The following is a 19774-nucleotide window of genomic DNA, read 5'->3' as shown; positions in this document are numbered from 1 at the left end:
ACGAACTACGCACAACGTCAACATGACTGCACTTCTGGACTTGTTGCAATATGATCCCGCCCGGGGCGCTGTTGGTAAACTGTCTGAAATGGTTTGAAATCATACCGTACCCGTAGTTTTTCGATAACTGGAAAGAGCCAATCTTCTGATCGTGAAAACCGGAGTTCACTGTTTTATTAGGTATTAACGATAAATTATTCGTTAAAAAGCCAGATATCTTCGGAATTTTAGCAGCTATAATTACAGTGTATATTTACAACCAGTTTTGAAATATTTCTGGTGCTTCTACCGATTATAATACTTACTTTTGGACACAAGGCGGTCTTTCCTTAAATATGGAGCTGCTTGTCTTTGGAGAACTGCTGGAACGTCTGAAAAGTACAGACAACGCAGTTCGCAAAGATGCGGAGGTACTGAATGTGGCATACCTGACCGGCGATAACAATTTACAGCATCTTCCATCTCCTGTCATCGTTTATAACTTGGTTTAAAGAGTTATTGCTTTAGGGAATATACGGCCAACTGGAGCCGAAAGTGAGAGCGGTGAATTTGCTGCAGATCATTAGCGGAGCACGGCCCTCTGAACCGAAAGAACTCGAGGTACTTCCCGGTTCTTTGGTGCTCTTCTGGAGTATCTAACATATTCCCTGACTTTATCTCCATTTTAGATTGCTCTTTTTGCATCTGTACTGTTGAGACGACTGATTACCAGCGATTTCAAAGCCTTTTACAATCAGTTCAGCCCGGAAGACCAGAAAACGTTCCGCAACCAATTAGTTCACCTGCTCACTGCTGACATCAGTAGGGAGCCGACGGTGAAGCGGAAAATCTGCGATGCCATCTCAGAAGTTACACGAAGCATTTATTCCCAAGAAGAGGGTGATGCTACGTGGAAAGAGCTGGTGGAATTCACGTTCAACGCGCTAAGCGGACAAGAAAAGCATCTCAAACAATGCGCCTTGATGATCCTCGGGTAATTATTTTATTGTTACACAGTAACTATTTTACCATCGCATTTTTTCCATGTGTGCTACTTAGCTACTACTTCAGTAAAATTTTCGCTTACAGTAATTTGAACAGAATAGAAGTGTTTATAGTGTGACTTTAAATCCAGTTCTTAATACTTCGTTGTACGACATGTAACTGTAGTCATGACTCGTATGCACGTTGTGCTTGTCAGCCTGACAAGCGAGGCTGTGATTTTGCAGTAATTATAATTTCTTGATGACGAAATCATGGAAAGCGATAGAAACCGTAACAAATTCTCTTTGCAGCGACTATCCGGGTCTGTTTGGTGAGGAAGGCCGGAAGCGCTTAACCCAAATCAAAGCCACCATTATGCGCGCTACGATGGAGGAAACATACGAAATTCAGCAACTGGCTGTGATTACTCTGATACAGTTTATTATCGAGAATGCGAACGATGAGGACGACAAGCGCGTGATAAAGGTATTCCAAGATTGCATGCAGCATATTTACCGAGTGACAACAGAATCCGTCAAACAAGGAGACCCAGAGATTCTGAAAAATCTTATTGAGCTGGTAGAAGAGTTTCCAAAACTTCTCCGGCCGGATGTCCCGGCAGTGTTCGATTTTGCGACAGCGGTAAGCTGCTGCACACCGCTGATCACATGTGATTTGTTTTCTCATAAAATTAGGTTTTTAGACCGTCACAAATGCCGATATACAAGACGATATTCGGCAGCTGGCGATGGAATTGCTTGTTACCCTGTGTGAATCAGCTCCGCAGATTGTGCGCAAACATGCTGTGGCTAAAATTCCCCAGTTCGGTAAGCACATTTTTTTCGGTGCATCAGTTTTATCCGCGTTCGATGTTTAGGGCTTTTGGCAGACTGCCGAAGTGCATTCGATGTTATTTGCCATTTTTGGTTTACCTGCAGTTCATGCCATGCTGTTGTTGATGACTGAACTGGAGGATGACCCGGAATGGTTAACAGCGGATGAAAACAAGACTGAGGAAGAAGATTCTAATTCTTACGTGGCAGAGAGTTCCATTGATCGTGTGGCATGCGCATTAGGAGGCAAAGCTATGCTTCGTCCGCTCTTAAATGCTTGTCACGAATTATTATTAAAGAACGAAAAACCAGGTATGTTGAAATTTAGTGCAGTGCCGCAGAAGCTACCGGTTAAAGTCATGTAGTGATGTGTGTATCATAAAAAGAAAAGAGAGAAAAAGAAAATAACGATATAAGGCTCCTCGTGACAAAATAATGCCTTTGCAGAAGACTGGAAGTTTCGCCATGCGGCGTTAATGGCAATTTCGGCGACCGGAGAGGGTTTAACAAAGTCAATGGAGAAGCATTTGGATGAAATTGTGAATGTTCTTCAAAAGAGTATCGTTGATCCGGTAAGACATTGGTCAAGGCGATTCGGTTTTTAATAATGGTTTTTGTACTCTGAAGTGCACATTTATTCTGTTCTACAGAGCCCGCGAGTTCGTTATGCCGCGTGTAATTGCTTTGGACAATTGTCCACTGATTTTGCGCCAACCTTCCAAAAGAAGTTTAAGCAGGTTGTGATCGATAGTCTACTACACGCTGTTACCCGCGATACCGAACCGCGTGTGCAGTCTCATGCCATTGCGGCTATGATCAATTTTACCGAAGAATGCGACTTGAAAATTCTGTCAAAGTTTCTCGATCCGATTCTCAATGTTTTGTATACCACGATGGAAAGCAAATTTAAAGAGGTGCGTTGTACATGCATGCATTGCAATGAGATGAACCGATTGTGCAGTTTCTGCTTTCTTGTAGTTTCAAGTATCTGGACGGAAGTTGGTGCTGGAAAATGTAATTACGGAAATTGCGTCTTTGGCAGATAAAATTGAGGATAAATTTGCACCTTACTATGAAAGGTAAGTTAGACTCCGCCTTAAGAAGTTGTGGTTTGCTGAAGCCTTTTGCATCAAACTTTTGAATTATAGGTTCATGCCGTATCTGAAATTCATCGCTCAAAATATTCACCAAAAGGAATTCCGCTTGCTACGAGGAAAAGCTATCGAATGCATTTCTCTAATTGGCATGTGTGTACCACGGGAAAAGGTGAGATGTCACATGTGACATCGAATAATATCTAAAAATGTTGTAGTTTTGTTTACCTTTATGGCTTATATCTTTATGGCTTATTATATTATGCATTTTTGCCTTCATGAGTTGTGAACTTGTGATTTTGAAAACTCTTTGTTTGAATTTGCTCCATATGTACGGTGCTATCGCGATGGTAACTGACTACGTTGTTGTAGTTCTTTCAAGATGCCAACGAAGTTATGCAGATGTTGCTGAAGACTCAGACCGGTGAAGAGGAAGTGGCGGCTGACGACGTTTCGTATTCCTATTATATCAACGCTTGGGGACGAATTTGTCGCATTCTGGGCCGCGAATTCGCCGTTTATCTGCCGATGGTAATGGGTCCAGTTATGAAAGCTGCGGAACAGAAAGCGGAGATCTCGGTAGTGGATGAAGATGACGTAGAGGCGCACCAGGAGGATGGTGATTGGACATTTATGAACATCACCGGCGATAAGCAAAATGTTGGTATTAAAACGGCTGGATTGGATGAAAAAGCCGATGCTCTGGATATTTTGCGAGTTTACGCTCAGGAGCTCAAAGAAGAATTTGCTGGATATGTGGAACCAGTTGTTAAACTGATGGTAGACTCCTTGAATTTTTTCGTGCACGAAGGTAGAACAGTCTCGGTTAATTTGCTGTGGCTTTTATGTATATTAAATACATTTGTCTCCTTGTGTAGGTTGTCGGCAGAATGCTGCCGCTGCCATTCCACGAATGCTGGACGTGGCCAAAGTTGCTCGCAACCCTGACCCACGTTACATGTTCAACATGTGGCGATTTGTCTACCCTAAACTGATACAGTCTATCAATGATGAGCCTGACCCAGAAACACTGGGAGACAAATTGGGCTGCTTAGCCGATGTGAGTATCGTTAGTTATCGCGGCTGTCTTACCTAGTTTGAACGTTTTCCTTGATCTCCACACTTTTTTATGAAGTCCGTGGCAGTCGTGGGCCCGGAAGCGCTTACAGAGCAAGAAATGGATGACGTTTTCAAGGCATTAGAAACCAACCTGGAAGATTATTTCACCCGAGCTGAAGAACGGCTCAGTAAGGATGGTTGTGTTATTGTTCTGAAAGAGCTGCTAATTTTTTTGATTTGTATCCTGTAGAAGCCAGAACTGACGAAGACTATGACGAAGAAATGCAGGAGAATTTGGACGGTGATGCTAAGAGTGATTATTACCTGATATCCCGCATCAGTGATGTGGTCCATCACCTGTTCAAAGTCTACGGAGCAGCATTATGTCCTAGATTTGAAAAATTCTTGAACGTTTTAATGAAACTCGCGGTATGATAGCTTGCCTTTATAGTTATAGGTGTTAGGATTGTGGTTGTTAGGATTGTGGTAGTCAAAATATATCAGGAAAGCATTATTACAGGCCCCGAGTCGTCCTTTCCAAGAACTCCAGTGGGCCATTTGCACTTTTGATTCTCTTCTACAGTTTGCTGGAGAGGTAAGTTGATAGATCGGGTAGAAAAATTTTCACGACGAGAGAATTTTCGGAGTCGAGAATCACGCCATACTCGTACGTTTGTTTGCATCGGTTTTTTGCGATTTACCGAATGTGTTTTATATACTTATTATTTTGGCAGAAGTTTTGTCGGAATGCTTTGTGACCGCTTCGTACGGTAGACGCCGTTTGTACTTTACACAATGCTTGTTGCAGAAAGTAATTCACATGTAGCATAGATTGCGAGAGCGAGCTTCGCTTGAAAGGGTTTTTATTGTAATAAATATTGTAATTATGCCGTGACTTAGTGCATCGCATTAGTAATTGTTGTATGATTTCGCGTTTCAGAAAGCAGCACTTTATAAAGATCTGTTTATACCAATTTTTAAAACGGGTCTGCGACATCCGGAAGGACCTGTGCGCCAGGCTGCCGCATTTGGCTGGGGATTGATGGCGCAGTACACGGGTGATGCACTGGTTAGTCACTGTATCGAGATCGTGCCGGTGCTTTTGGAAACCATTAACCATCCGGATGCGCGAAATGAGGACAACGAAGGCCCCACGGAAAACTGTATCTCAGCCATTGTGCGCTTCCTGAAATACCGACCCATTATCCTCGAAAGCCACGGCAGTTTGGATCACGTGCGCATGCACTTGTTGCAGTGGCTGCCGGTGTACATTGATCCGGATGAAACACCCGTGATCTACGACTACTTTGCAGAGTTAATCGAGCAGAATAACCCTGTCCTGTTGGGACAGAATTTCACCAATCTGCCGAGAATCGTGCAGATCATTGCTGAAGCGTTGGAGAAAGATGCACTGGAAGATGACGAGGAAGGCGGGCCAGCAAACGCTGTATACAATCGTCTTTTGGATATTGTGCGCCATGTGCAGGTATGAAGCCGAACGCTTACTGTAATACGATGCACGTAAACCTCCATAGATTAATTTAGTTCTGCTGGGAGAATCTGGGATGTTCGTTCTGTTTTTCAAAGTGACATCTCAGTTAATATTTTTACTTACAATAATTATTACAAAGTTAATTGTGTCCAGGCGGTAAAAATTTTATATGGAGCTGATCATTCATGCATGCATCTTCAGGTTTCGACTTTTTTGTTTAGTATGTAGGCCATTCTATGGTATTATCTACCGGCTTCTGAATTTCTGACTTTAAGTGTTGTTGTAGCATGATGCGAACGTTTTCCAATCAATTGTGAGCGGTTTGACCCACGAACAGCAGGAAGCTCTTTCCAAAGCGCTGCACCAACCATTACGAAAAGTTGGACCAGTTTAACTAAGCATTCGATTAGAGCTTCGGCATTGGAAACATGTGGACTGTCAATCGCTGTGGATTTTTGTTAGTTGCCTCTAATCACTTACGGCTGATAATATGATTGTTGAATGAAGACGTACCGCTTGTGTTTATCAATAACCCTGCTGGTGTTTTTAACTGCTTCGTTTTTTAATTTGCTCTTACGCTATACCATCTGTGGTATCGTACGCCATATGACTAATTTATGAAACTGAAATGAAAGATAAATTCCGAACATTGAACTTGAATTTTCTCACGCCTCTGTGGATTTGGCAGGTGTTTTCGGGATGTCTTGGCTCTAGCAAGGAGTGAAAAATCAAATTTGTGCATAAGATAGGCGTCCTTTTGCGTTCGCTAAGAATGCGCGGTACGTCATTTAATTCGGAAACCTCCATTCAGTTCATAATAGACAGATTTTCGCCCGTTCCGATTCTTTGCTTAGACGGAGTTATTGCGATAGGTATTGGTGATCTCATTTAAGGCTGCAGATTTTGTTTTGGCGTTCTTATCAAATTACTTAGTGACAAAGATCGTTTGAGCTTTGCATTTGCTGGTCGCTAAAAAAGTACCAGCCACGAGACAACAGGGAACGACTATTGTAAATACCAGGTGTCTGCATATTCCCGTACGAAATGAAGTGCAAATGTCAGGCAAAATCATGCAGACTTACGGGTTTGACCTTTTAGTAAAATTAGCGTGCACAAAAGTACAGAACTATATGGCCACACAATTACAAAAATTTGATAATGCATTTGCAGCTGTACAGGAGTAGAATAAAAAAGGGCAAAAACGGGTGATAACGCGTGGACGTGGCTCCCGCTAGTATTTGCCAGTCCGTAATCTCTCCTGAGGCACCGCCGGCGGAGAAACAGCTCTCATTCTTCTGGGGAGGAACATGAAAATGGTGGGATTCACAAAAATACCGGCCAGTCGGATAGAACTGCTGCATCGGTATACCTTTGAACAAGGCTTTGCTGCATTTTTCCAAAATATTATCGCAGAAACCTTCGCAGAAGCTGAGCTTCTGGCTTTTGCTCGAGTAGAAAAGATGCTGACCTGCAAAGAGCAGCCGATGACCTTTTGTCATGCGAATAAAGCGCATTGTGATGCTGATAAGTCTCATTTACTTCGATTAATTTCGCCAAAAGATATCTTAGGTATATGGGACTCGTGACATTTGATTTGCCATTTTGCTGTGCCAAGCAGTGCATGCGTAGCAAGTCTGTTATGCACTACTGATAATAATAAACGCATATGAATAATAAACGCACTACTTAGAAGTCAGAAGTAATACATTTAAGAAAATTATATAAGAAGTTGCTTGGATTTCGCAGAATCCAAATTTTTTACTATTTTTGCCTATACAGACTGTTCCGTAACCAGGGTTTTCCATAAATTACTTCCTTACCAGGATCACAAACCCAACAAATCATGTAATTCAACAACTTCTGGCAGATAGCGTCCGCTCCTTGCAGTGCTCTGACATCTTTAAAAATTGAATCCAGCTCGGTCTGACGGCAGCAGCTTCTCTGCAATTAAACCCATTGTGTTCCTTTCGGCTTAACCAATAAATTCACGGCATGTCTTCATCGTGCATGTATCGGCAAGGATACCTCCTATATAGACTTATAGTTGTATGGACAGTATCCAGCTACATTGAGGACTGTTTCTTTTGGGTAATAGTTGCTAACAGTAAATGTGCAAGCAGTAATTCTTAATGGATGAAAAATTACTAAAAGCCAGTTCAAACTAATCTGCACTACATCTGCATTAAAGGTTTCATACGTACTTCATAGTCTTACGTAAAGGCAGGGACGTTATGATTAAGGTTACTGTACTATTGTGCAGGCATGACTCACCAATTTATACCACGAACAATTCCGTAGTTCTGGAGCTTCTATGGGCTCACGATTTGAGAAATAACTGCAATAGTCTCCAGAATTTGGCGCATTTATGTTGTAATCAAATGCTCTCGTCTGTTTTGGCAGCAAATCCATGATGCTCAGACTAATTAACGTGACAGAGATCCACAACTCCATAACTGCAGCGCATTATATACTGGACGAAAAAAATAGTAAGGAAATTCGAGATACGACGGCTGCATTAAATTTCTCTTTCCTTTGCTTCATGCCGGTGAAGTAAGCACACTTTTTAGATGCATCAATATCGATATCATTTTGTCCATCAATCTTCCTTCCTGTGGAGCATTCGCATAAGTGAATCACGAACGACTGGCAGAACAATCTGAAAAAGCTGTTAATTTTTTTACACGTTTCAGATGGTCATTGCCAGAAAGTATTAATTTATAATTGTCCTGTAACTGCAGTGCACTTTCAATACGAGTGCCGGTCTACATGGAAGTTACTAATAATACGTTACCGCACTAATGGAAATGCAGCTAAATATCCGTATTTGATTTTTTTAAATTCTAACTAATTGTGCACCTTCATAAATCCATTATGAGTCAGCAAAGTTAAATATGTTGTGGTTTAATCGTGTTTTAAGGAGATTATCTGTACGTACACATATGAGTAAAGCATCCTTTATTATCGCCAGAAAAATTTACATCTGCTCGTCTTGATTTTGCCATTTTAAATCGTGCACACGCATAGTGAAAAGCGTAAGAATTTTATCGGCATAGTATTTCTACATTAGAGACACAGCAAATAGTGTAGTTTCAGCAGTTGCCGGTTTCATCCATAACAAGAAATTCTCAAATTAAAAGCTACCACGAAACATTAACGACTGCATCGAACCACTGTGACTGAAAATCCATGAAATCATTAAGTTATGTCTTTCGACTATCCTAATCGATACAATAAACGCTATATCAGTTTTGTTCATAACAGTTTTCACTAAATTTCAGGACATCATAAAATAATTCGTTAGATCACTATCATCCTGAAAGCGAAACTGCTCATAAATGCGATAAATAAGCAATAGCCGCTACCATTTATAACAATCAAACGCCTTTTGATAAGGTTTGTGAACAACATAGGCACATAGGTTACAATACATTACATCAAGATGTGATTATAATTAGATGATGTGATATTCTATAACTTTCTTATATGTGAGTAAGAAAGTTATAGAATATTGCCTAACCTGACTGTGTCTTTCGAGTCGCGCTTTCGAAAAAATAAATTTATGAATATATTGCGTCCAAATAAAATCACAAGCGAATTGGCATAATTTTTGCTGCAAAAGGAAGGCCGTAGTTCGCGCACAGACCTTCAGGTAAGGACATCAGATTGCTACATATATGTAGTGGCCAATCCAAGTGCGTTGAGCATGTTTGTCAATCCGACGGTTGAAATTCGCATCCTTTCTTACAAAAACACAATGCGTTAACTGCACTATTGGCCAAATTAAAGGAACATCAATTAGTAGATAGACAGTTTTGCAAACACAGTACGGTTATGCTGACGGGAGTGCATGGAGTCCCGCTAGTGAACTGAATACTGCACAGGAAGCATTGAACGGCTCCATGGCAAGGCATGTGCGAAACACGACAATTAGTACTGCGACTAATCAATATGTCGATTTCCTTCAAGCACAGAAAATATGTAACTTACAAACCTTCTCACGGGGATGTTTTTATAAAGTCAGCCCAACGCACACACACTCTCCGATCCCGGCGCGGCCCGGCTGACGTGCGCCGAACGGCGGCAGTAATGTTGGGGAAATGCGTGTTATATATTTCATTCTTCTGTGTACGCGCACAGTCGGCTTTCGTTTGTATTTGTATATACAGGAGACCTTCTGTACAGCGGACAATGCACGAAGTTTGTATGGCTCCACTTTGTCATGGAAGCTATATCAACACTGCACGGAAAAACGCTCGGGAGCATCCATCCTTTCGTTCTCTGGCATCGGAGAGAATTCGACAAAAGAGAGTTAATCGATATACTGCGGCGGAATAAATGATAAAGCACATGTTTCCTTTTCCCGATGGTAATGTAAATATCCTTCCTGTGCCCGTTGCACTACCAGCATACAGTGGTTTATTTATCACGCCATCCAGCGCACCCAGTAGGCAGTACCGCCACTGCAGCATCACACGAAATTGTTAATTAAGCATGAAACGTACGTCTGGACACAGTATGTGGCTGCCGCGCACTAACACTTATATTTAAAGCAAAACAAAAAACACTGCGCCGCTAAGATCATCATGATGGAAAGAACTTGAGTGTTCGTTAACCATTTCTTTCCTAATAAATTATAAATTTATAAAACACTTATGACTATCGAAGTCTGCTTTTGTACTTGTACCAGCATTAATCGTGACTAAATCAAGTAATTTCGGCATCCGAACTGACTTCTGCATGTTTGTAAGCTCGCGCAACCTTTATGGCGAAAATGAGTTTGTTCCTTTCGGACGTGTCCTCCAAAGCTAAACTCTGTACCCATGCATACAAAGAAATAAAATTAATGGAGCACTAATTAAGTTGGTGGCGGAATCCGTGTACCAGCATGTATGTCCAGCCGCTTTTTAAAAACACCAAGATATTGTGGAGTAGCGATTCATCGATTCATCAAAACGCATTTGTAAAGTTTAAAATTGTTAGGTTAGAAAAGATAGGGACATACAATGAGCTGATAGTTTGTGCAGCATCAGATGAAACATATTTCGTACTGCGGCAATACTAAAACGAATAATTCTGCCTGCCCACCTTTCAGAAATTTCCCTACTTCAGCATTTCTAATGAATTTGATTGTTACTGTTTTGTTTTCGAATAGTCGGTTATCAGATTTAAATTTGTCGGATTATTTTATTTGTTTCCTATGTATTACTAAATTCCTGAATGCAACAGAGTGTTTTCTGCTTGTGCTGTTTCGTTGCGCGAAACTATATTACAGATCATCTTATCATGAAAATTCTTAGCATAGCTTCGTATACTAATTCGAAACATTAATGCTGCATGCTCGCTGAAACTTCTCACCCATTCGCGAGATGGGCATAAGTACTGCAGATTGATTGACACGTAAAAAATGTATAAATTAAGTACTCGTACTGTATTTCAGCAGTTACTGTACTGTTTTTCTACTCTAGTATCAGAATATATATACGTACTGTACCTACACTTTATTACAAGGGTTATACCATATTAAGAAAAAGGTCAATATTACAGTACGCGCGGCCTCCCCACAGTCTGGAGATCTCTCTAACCAAAAACTTTTAAAAAAATCTGATACCACAGTTAGATCGGCCGCGGTCCACAACTGCGTCACATGACTTTTGTTATTGAATAATACGTCCGATCAGAAGCGTGCGGGCACGATGCCGCAAACGAGCCAACAAGTTGCAAGGTGACCTAGAAACTTCGAAAAATTCTGCCTGGATACAATACGAAAGATAAATTATTAAATACAGTAAGCAAATTAAACAGCATAAATTGAACTTATTTTTGTACAACACCAACCACAAAATTAAGAAATCACAAGTTAACCTATCGATTTTCGTTGTCGGCACATTTGTAATATAATGATCTTACTATATAACATTTATTTGTAATTTAATGGTCTTAACCGTACGGACATCGGGCTGTTTGATTTTGGCAGGATCACTCTTCTAAACAAATGCTAAAAGCATAGAGCCGCATTTATTATTTTAAGGTGAGTGAGTGCCCGAGATACCTTCACCGACAAGCGAGCGAAATCCCTAATTGTCTAAGTGAGTTATGGCGCTACCATTGCCGTCTAGTGAGCAAAATCGCTAACTGAGTGAGTGAGTTACCGAGCTACCAATAGTGTCCAGTGAGCAAAATCGCTAATTGACTCAGTAATTGACCGAGCTACCACCACTATCTACCGAGTAGTGCTCGAAACGCTACGTGAATATGTAACCGAGCTATTCATTGATTCGGGCCGTGGATTAGAAGAAACGTGGAGGCGAAGACGCAGATGTTTCTTCTAAGCTAACGCTAACGCTAGCTAGCTTCTAAGACCAAGCTGACGCTGCTGTCCAGTGAACGGAGCCCGTTAGGTGAACAAGTGACCGAGCTACCACTACTGTCCAATGCACAGAGACTATTAGGTGAACGAGTGACCAAGCTACCACTACTGTCCAATGCACAGAGCCCGTCAGGTGAACAAGTGACCAAGCTACCACTACTGTCCAGTATACGGAGCCCTTTAGGTGAACGATTGACCGAGCTACCACAACAGTGCAGTGCACATAGCCCACAAGGTGAACTAGTTGCCGAGCTACCACTCCTTTCTAGTGGACAGAGCTAATTAGGTGATCGGGTGGCCAAGATACCGGAAATGTTCCGTGTACGGAGCCCGAAAGGTGAGCGGGTGACCGAGCTGCCATTACTGAGAAGCATCAGGTCCAGAGAATCATCAGGTTCAGAGAATCATGGATCCAGTGGAGAGATTTATTACTGATCTGAGAGAACTGTAATTATTACATAAAACCGGTGTTTTTGCGCTATTGCGATGTACCGATCATATTACGACGAAATATAGATGTGATACTAATAAATATTCAATCGAAATCAAGTACAGTGGCCGTGGATCACAAGAAACGCGGAGGCGAAGCCGAGGCTATTTCTTGTAATATATAAGATTAGTTCCTGATAATCGAATCAGAAAAATCTGCGATCATTGTTACGAAAAATTATTCCTAAAAAACTGAAAAGATTTAAAATTTCCGTGTGTACTATTAACATTAACTAAGTACTGTACCTTTGCCAATTTCTAATGCACGCAGCTAAAGCACAACTGCAAGAATCGTAATATTATAGAATGTTCCCAGCTGTCCGGATCGTAACGTTGCCGCACCCACAAAATGCAAATGGACAGTTAACCACCTTTCAAGTTTTCATAAAGGTTAGGTCAGGTTGTTTTTAATAAGCACCACGTACAATTACATACTGAGTACTAAAACAAAATTCATAAGGTCAGGTTGTGAAGTTGTGTGTACTATTTATTATATTCTTCTATCTGTAAATGCTTGATTCATAAATGGAAAATCGTTTACGTAAATCTGCTCGTAGTCTCTGACGCATGACCCGTCGTATTGACGCTATCTTGAAACAATTTGCTTCCATTGCAAATTATTGTGTCTTTGGTTGTAATTACAAAAATAAATTTGTAGGACACAACATATCTTGCTACTATCACAGATACGCAATAAAATTTGAAACTGCATTATGAAATTAGTGGTATCAGTTATCACGATACGTCTGAAGAAGTCCAAAAAATTATCGAAAGGTCACGAACCAGTAACCTACGAGTAATAAGTGAATGTGCCCTGTAGATGCCATGGAGCACTGCTCGTCATGCACAATTTGTTTAGCTCCGGAATTAGTATTACCAGAGTATTACTTGCTAAAGATAGCAAACCATTGTGTTGTATGGTGCAAACAGAATTCGAGCAAGTTCGCTGATGAAATACCTTTGCTGAGTTTAATGCGTACATCATCCAATCCAAAATTTGATTTGCTAATTGTAAGTGCGTTCCTGACGTTGGGCGACTTCAGACAATACTGATTTAACCACTAGATGCTCCCAGACTCCAACCAAAGCCCAAAAATTACAGCCAACGATCCCGATAATCCCGTCAACAAGCAGCAATTTACAAAAAAGCGGAAACCAGCAAAAATATGTAAAACCCATAACAAAATATTGAAACCAGGCAAGGTTTAAACAGCAACTGTCAGCGTCAGAAAATATGCATTAAAATCAACTGAGTAAAAACCATTCAAAACGTTTTCTAAAAAAACTACTTCCAACAAGGTGGACAGAATACACAAATCCGGGTAACAGCCAAACAGGCAATACACTACATCGGAGCCGTCTTCCATCCCAAAACCTGCCGATCAAACCCACACGTCAACAAATTTACATCCAACCCTCCACCGGCCGGCGATCCGGATGGCTGATCATCCAACCAGCTCGCGGAAGTCACCATTCTCTGGTGCCCCTGACGTTTCGCTCGCGGTAACCGGGTGAGCTTTCCCGTATTAATGGCATACAACGCGATATTGCGATTATCCAACGGACAACACACTACCATGCCATCCGACACCGACAGCCGATTCACTCCGCCTTCCATCCGCACCGAGGCCTTTGGCGCGCGCATATTCCTCAAATCCCACACCCGTAGAAATTTGTCGTCTCCACCTGAGACAATACTCTCTCCACTGGGCGTAAATACTGCACAGTTAACGGCATCTGAATGGCCCTGAAACACACTGACCGACTGTAGATTTGGCTCCCGCAAATCCCACAATCGGAACGTTGTGTCTTTCGAGCAAGTGACGAACAATTTCTGTGGACGCGAGACTGCAACATACGTCAACTCGTCATCATGTCCAGCAAAACTATTCAAATTGTCCCCGGTTTCAATGTCGAACACGATGGCCGAACGATCCCATGACGCAGTGATAACCTGATGGGCACCGGATACCCATTCGGCACAGCTGACAGCGCTGGTATGTGAGCGGAACACCATTAGGGGGTAGTTGACCAGCATTTTGGTAGGTTTGCTAGTCTGGTGAATCGTGGACGGATTATCGGTGTCCGTGGTCTTCTCTTCGTCGGACTCGCGTGATGATTCAGCTAATTGGGCGGATGTGATCTTCCAGACATGAGCTGTCTGATCACCAGATGCTGTCAGGACTAGCAGACTATCACCGGCACTGACGCGCACCGGCTGAAACCGGATGGAGTTCACTGAGCCATCATGACCTTGGTACTGCATTAGGCAGTGCCCACTTTTCGCATTCCATATACAGGCCGTGCGGTCCGCTGAAGCGCTCCCTGTAAGGATACTTATTTCGATTAGCCTTAATATGTAGTATCGCGTACCGTTTTAAACCAAACAAATTCAACTATATGAACTTTGTTCTGGGTTCGCCGCTTTTTATTTTCGAGTAGATACTAGTAGAGCAGTAATATCTTCAGAACACACGCACGCACAGAAAGGTTACAAAACAATATTTACAACAGGACCTGCAATATTAGACGTTAAACAAGTGTCATAGCACTAGCCACAATGTAAATTAACGCACATTTAATATTGATGCATACAAAAGGGTCAATTCTTGAGTAACAGTTATGTATGAGCCTATGAGGGCTATGACCACTTCATTCCTTAATAATTGTAATAAACATTTTATGTGCGATGGGGTGTTGTACAAAACCACAAAAGGCTACTGACAATTGTACGAGGATACCTATGCGAAATTCAAAAAACTGCAATTGCATTATTTTAGTATATACAACGCTCCCAACCAGGACAGTCGTCGTCTACTGCCACTGTTTTCAAGGCACAACCGCAAACACTTCTTAGATATCCGTATATGAAAGATGCAGTGAAAAGTGAAAACGATACTCACTAAGCAAATATCTGGTTGCAAAAAAATCGTTTGCTAAGGAAACCCAATCTCGAACGTTGAATTAAGATTTTGGCTGAGCATTCAAAATCGGCAACCAGTTCCATTTCTATTGTTGCCGTAAATAATCTTTTATGCGGACGATGGCGCGAATGCGTATCACGCAAGAAGCCAGAAAATAATGCAAAAATAAAAACTATCAGACTTTTAAAAATGGGGTCGGGCCTCTGCAGTGTATCCAAAGAAGTTAAACGTGAGTTATGTGGCCTGATGGATACAGGATAGATATTTCGTGGAAGAAACTTCTGCCTCTCAAAAAACACAGGAACAACCAAATGTAAGAAATACAATCCTGCAAATTTGCGATTTTAAGCATCCAAATTTCTAAGACACGTACGTACGTTATTATTATTCAACTTTGTAACTTATGCTACGCTATACTGTACTTTAACGAAATTAGTTTCTAAAAATTTCTCTAATTAGAAATTAGTCTCTTTAATGAAAATTATGAAATTAGTCTCTAAAATTATGGATTTGACAAAACATCATACCACAGCAACAAAAAAATGACATAATGTCATAAGAAAACGACGTATTTTATGTCGGCACGGACATGCAACGGAAAACATCTTATTTTCCCAGGATCATCGACAATGCCGCAAAAGCACGAACAGTGGTCACAATTAACCAAAATTGTCATCATAATGTACAGGCTTCCTACCTGGGTAACCACAACATATTTGAATCTCATGAAAATCAGCCCAAGCGTAAACTGCACCCAACTACGCCTATTTATTGACCTAATCAACAAGGTGACACTTAAAACCGCTTCGTTTTTCTCTAACCGCAATTACCCGTACTTCGTATATCATACGACAAACAATAATTCTGTTTCGAATTTCCAAAAACACGTGCATAAATATTAATTTCGTTTCCATTTATAGGCAATACTATTGCTAAATAACTGTCATAGGTGTCAGAACTGTTTTACACAGTCATCACTCTTAGCCCTTACTGTTAAGAGTAAAGGGCACTATCACTCCAGATTATTATACCGTTCCGCACTACCGACAGAACAAATCAGAAATTACTTGCTTAATCACATAAGTAAAAATCATGGAAGTAATCACATAAGTAAAAATCATGGAACCACCTTGATGGAACCATCCAATTGTGTTTTGGATGCACGCGCCAATGCGTGTGAAATAGCCCGGCGTAACCGGTTAAAAATTGGTAAACTGCTAATATTAATTTTACCGCTGATTAATGCCATTCAGAACCCTTGATATGCTCAAACTGTAATGCAGAGCACAATTTATACCGGCCTTACCAAAAACGGTGTAGGGACATGTGGAAAATTTGGGCGCCGCTATGTCCCAGACGCCATCATTATGGCGAGCATAACTGCGTACTATCTGCGCTTCCGTAGTTGGCACATTCCTCAGCCGTGATGTCGCCGATGCAATCTTGCGGCGCGAAGTGGTTTTAAATTTTTGTAATTGCTCCTCCTTGAGTATCTTTAGTTTGTGGAATGAATTATCCACTGAACTGGTTTGCGGTGGCGAATGAGTATCATCATTGGACACCATGTGAGAATGCACAAATTTTGACGAAGGCGTTAATCCGGTCGTCATAAGACGCGAAGGTTGCGGCTGCTGTTGCTGCTGCGTCTGATACGAGCCACTTAACACGCTACTCGATCCTTCGTTGCAGATTCCGGCTTGTTGCGTAAGTTGAGCAATTTGTAGTCTAAGTCGAGCATTTTCCTTAACAACTTTATCATATTCTTCAGCTACGGAACCCAATAGATGAATAAGACGATCCCGACAGATTTCCGACCCCGACGACGCAGCATGGGAATTGAAAGGCCCGGCTAATGATGGCTCAGGGGCTTGGTTGTTTATTGATACGCCATTGTTCGGCAAAAAGGAGTCGGGACGTGAAATTGAATTTTTCATCCCGCTGCCGGATTGCAAAGGGACACTTTGAACAGGTGGCTTACCCGAAATACCCTGAGATCGCCGCCTGACAGGAACAGGGTCCATCCTAGTCAAAAAGCAAAACTGAATGCATGCTGTTTCTTGGCAATCGGCAGAATGTTTATTTACGAGAATTAAAAGACGAAAACCTCATATGACCACATACAACTATCTGATCAGCCGTAAAATTACTCAAGTGTGTTGTAAAGTTATCAATCAGCAATAAAATCACTGAGGCAAATTTTTAATTAAAAAACCTTGTCACGCAAGAACAATTCACAGAAAAAGAAAATGGAACGTGCTGCCAATAATTTCACTTTGTCACGCATCCATAAATATTAACGTAGACCAATCCCTGTGTAATCCCTTTTACCAAAACAAAATAGTAAGGTATATAAATGTGTTCAAAATTCAGGTTGCTTTTAATTTCGTTCTGTTGAAAGCTCCATCTACTGTGTGTCTGTGAAATGCCAGCATCAACCATTACTAATAGCTACCAGATTGACAATTCGGAGAAAAACAACCTCCTAACTCAAATAAATCGATATCGGACTGATCATTAGACTTACGACTGTTCATCTTCATTATCTCTCTAAACAGCAGGTCGGCAGCAAAAATATTACTCTAACTGCAGCGTTAATCCAGACAACTAATCTTTGTTTTAATTAAATACTGACGTAAACGATAAATCCCGCTTGCAAAATTTCCCTTGTATGTGTTTCAGAAACAAATGAAAAACTAATAGTAATCAGAGAATTCTAACGCAAGCTGAGCATGCTAAGAATTACGCTTGATAACAGAAACACGGATTTATCATTAACTTCAAACCCATTTATATCGTATATCAAGCTCCTTAAAAATAAAATGCCTGAGAATGCATCCGAAAAAAGAACCAAACTGCCAGGGCTAGCCACCGCCTCTACCGGTATTTGTTATTTTCACCTGTATAATGTATTATGAGTGCAAAAATTGTGCACTCACGAGCAAAATTTAATACTGTAATATTATTCAACCCCTGTTCACTATCACAAATTATCCTTCTTTCTTTTGTTACTGGCAAGTTTCGCATTTAGATTTTTATAGTAGACCTGCTGATTACCCTAATAAATCTATCGTAACAGCATAGAGAATTACAGTACCAGTGGTCCAGTACATGGCAGTAGTACCATAATAAAACAGTTGGGAGCCTACTTATGAATATTTATTTTATTTGCTTATCGATAAGCAGAAATATCAGGACACAATCGTAAATCGCTCAGCTGTTTTAAAATTTCTGGCAAAGTAAGATAACAATCATGTCTTACTCACCTGGCAATCAAACTGCACTTTTCTGCACATCACCGTCATCACGATTCATATCGGAAGGTAAACAACAAAGCGTTTTTCCGAACATTCTATGCCGATTACCATCTGGTACGGTGGAAAGATACAGGAAATTGCAGTTCACAATATTGTGACAATAATAAGGAAATCAAACGGCAATCTTAATTCAGGAAAACGGTCGTAAACTCCTAATCTTTCTTCAAACAGTCAAACAGATGCATATATCCGCAAACGCATGAGGCAGGATTGTCGACAAGAAAGAAAGTCGATGTTTGTTGTTAAACAAAGGCCCGGCGGGATCAACACAGCAAAGTTTACTGAAGAATGTGTAATATTTTATGCATCAAATATCAGTCAATCACAATTGAAAATGAACAGCGCAGAAAATCACTTCTTGGTTCACGAGCTGTTGCAACATCTGCGTAATCGCACTTCGTCATATGAGCGAATACGAAGAGTCGTGCGTGAGATTCCCTCAAAAGGCCCGAAAGATCAATGAGACTGGGGCTAATGCTACACTGCACTAGTAGGAATATTTGAAATGAAGCACTAACAGGCAGAGCCACAGGAGAAGTAAAGGGGATACAGGAGAACAGCAACTAGCAAGTACTAGTATTGCGACGGCGCAGAACCACATAGAACCCACACTGACGATCGTGAATGAAGTGAGTTACGGATGCGCGATTCTGGTCATACGTACCGTGACGTGCGGTAGAAAATACGTTGCTATTTGAAATGCATAAAATTTAATGCTACCTGTATCTGACCGTGAGTAAAAACTTCAAGGAAAGGAAAAAAATTTTAACTTGATATCGAGATAGTTAAATTTCTGCATTTAATTTCAAACACTGTTATTTAAATTTTGATAGTTCAAGTCCCTTGTGAATTTAAAAAAAAGCGCTTTACGTCATTATTACATCGCGTATTACATAAGTAACAAAAACAAATATCCAGAACAGCTAATTTAAAGGCAAAATACTAGCTAGTACACATCTTCCTTCTCAACCACGTCACTAGTACTAAAGGTACCGAGAACAGATACTGCATTTCCTCTCTGAATCTCGATACAAATTCTCTGACGCAAAAACTCCCCTGAGCGAGGGTTGCCTGTACAGTCACAAATCTTTCGCGACAAATCTTTAAAGAACTTCTTCGTCAGCGGTTCAAATGTTCCCGTAGTTTCGAAGGCCAGCGGTTGAACAATGTAGCGGTCTGCCAGCCCGCTATACTTTCCTAACTTCCGGTTTTCACGTATTTCCGCTGCACTTCCCGGCA

General features: G+C 41.0%; 3 protein-coding genes across 5 annotated transcripts; 1 reads left to right on the top strand and 2 right to left on the bottom strand.

Moving 5' to 3' along the window:
- Window positions 1-144: 144 nt before the first annotated feature.
- Window positions 145-6112, top strand: LOC129585649 (importin-5-like). The gene is made up of 17 exons (XM_055478412.1): window positions 145-410; window positions 508-600; window positions 669-973; window positions 1275-1605; window positions 1667-1790; window positions 1902-2108; window positions 2244-2368; window positions 2447-2710; window positions 2775-2875; window positions 2945-3062; window positions 3263-3701; window positions 3769-3950; window positions 4026-4137; window positions 4200-4378; window positions 4470-4544; window positions 4890-5435; window positions 5728-6112. Exons 1-17 carry the CDS (start codon window positions 336-338, stop codon window positions 5833-5835), a joined length of 3384 nt encoding a protein of 1127 aa, XP_055334387.1. The 5' UTR covers window positions 145-335; the 3' UTR covers window positions 5836-6112.
- A 165-nt stretch (window positions 6113-6277) lies between these two features.
- On the bottom strand, window positions 6278-9527 carry LOC129585742 (uncharacterized). 3 transcript variants are annotated; one of them, XM_055478565.1, is made up of 5 exons: window positions 9433-9527; window positions 8959-9177; window positions 7713-8097; window positions 7262-7382; window positions 6278-6909 (listed from the first exon to the last, which is right to left on the bottom strand). In XM_055478565.1, the coding sequence occupies exons 3-5, from the start codon at window positions 7890-7892 to the stop codon at window positions 6584-6586; spliced, it is 627 nt and encodes a 208-aa protein (XP_055334540.1). In that variant the 5' UTR covers window positions 7893-8097; window positions 8959-9177; window positions 9433-9527; the 3' UTR covers window positions 6278-6583. The 3 variants fall into 3 exon arrangements, with proteins under 3 accessions (XP_055334540.1, XP_055334541.1, XP_055334539.1); XM_055478566.1 differs by having other exon boundaries at window positions 9085-9177; XM_055478564.1 differs by lacking the exon at window positions 9433-9527 and having other exon boundaries at window positions 8959-9425.
- Window positions 9528-13252: 3725 nt separating this feature from the next.
- Window positions 13253-19142, bottom strand: LOC129585741 (WD repeat-containing protein 37-like). The gene is made up of 3 exons (XM_055478563.1): window positions 18485-19142; window positions 16528-17243; window positions 13253-14622 (listed from the first exon to the last, which is right to left on the bottom strand). Exons 2-3 carry the CDS (start codon window positions 17240-17242, stop codon window positions 13643-13645), a joined length of 1695 nt encoding a protein of 564 aa, XP_055334538.1. The 5' UTR covers window position 17243; window positions 18485-19142; the 3' UTR covers window positions 13253-13642.
- Between the last annotated feature and the right edge of the window lie 632 nt (window positions 19143-19774).

This window comes from Paramacrobiotus metropolitanus, unplaced genomic scaffold, assembly GCF_019649055.1.
Source record: "Paramacrobiotus metropolitanus isolate TYO unplaced genomic scaffold, Prichtersi_v1.0 Parri_scaffold0000018, whole genome shotgun sequence".
Taxonomy (NCBI): Eukaryota; Metazoa; Tardigrada; class Eutardigrada; order Parachela; family Macrobiotidae; genus Paramacrobiotus; species Paramacrobiotus metropolitanus.
Note: the sequence above shows the minus strand (reverse complement) of the source record. Positions and strands in the feature narration are given on the sequence as shown.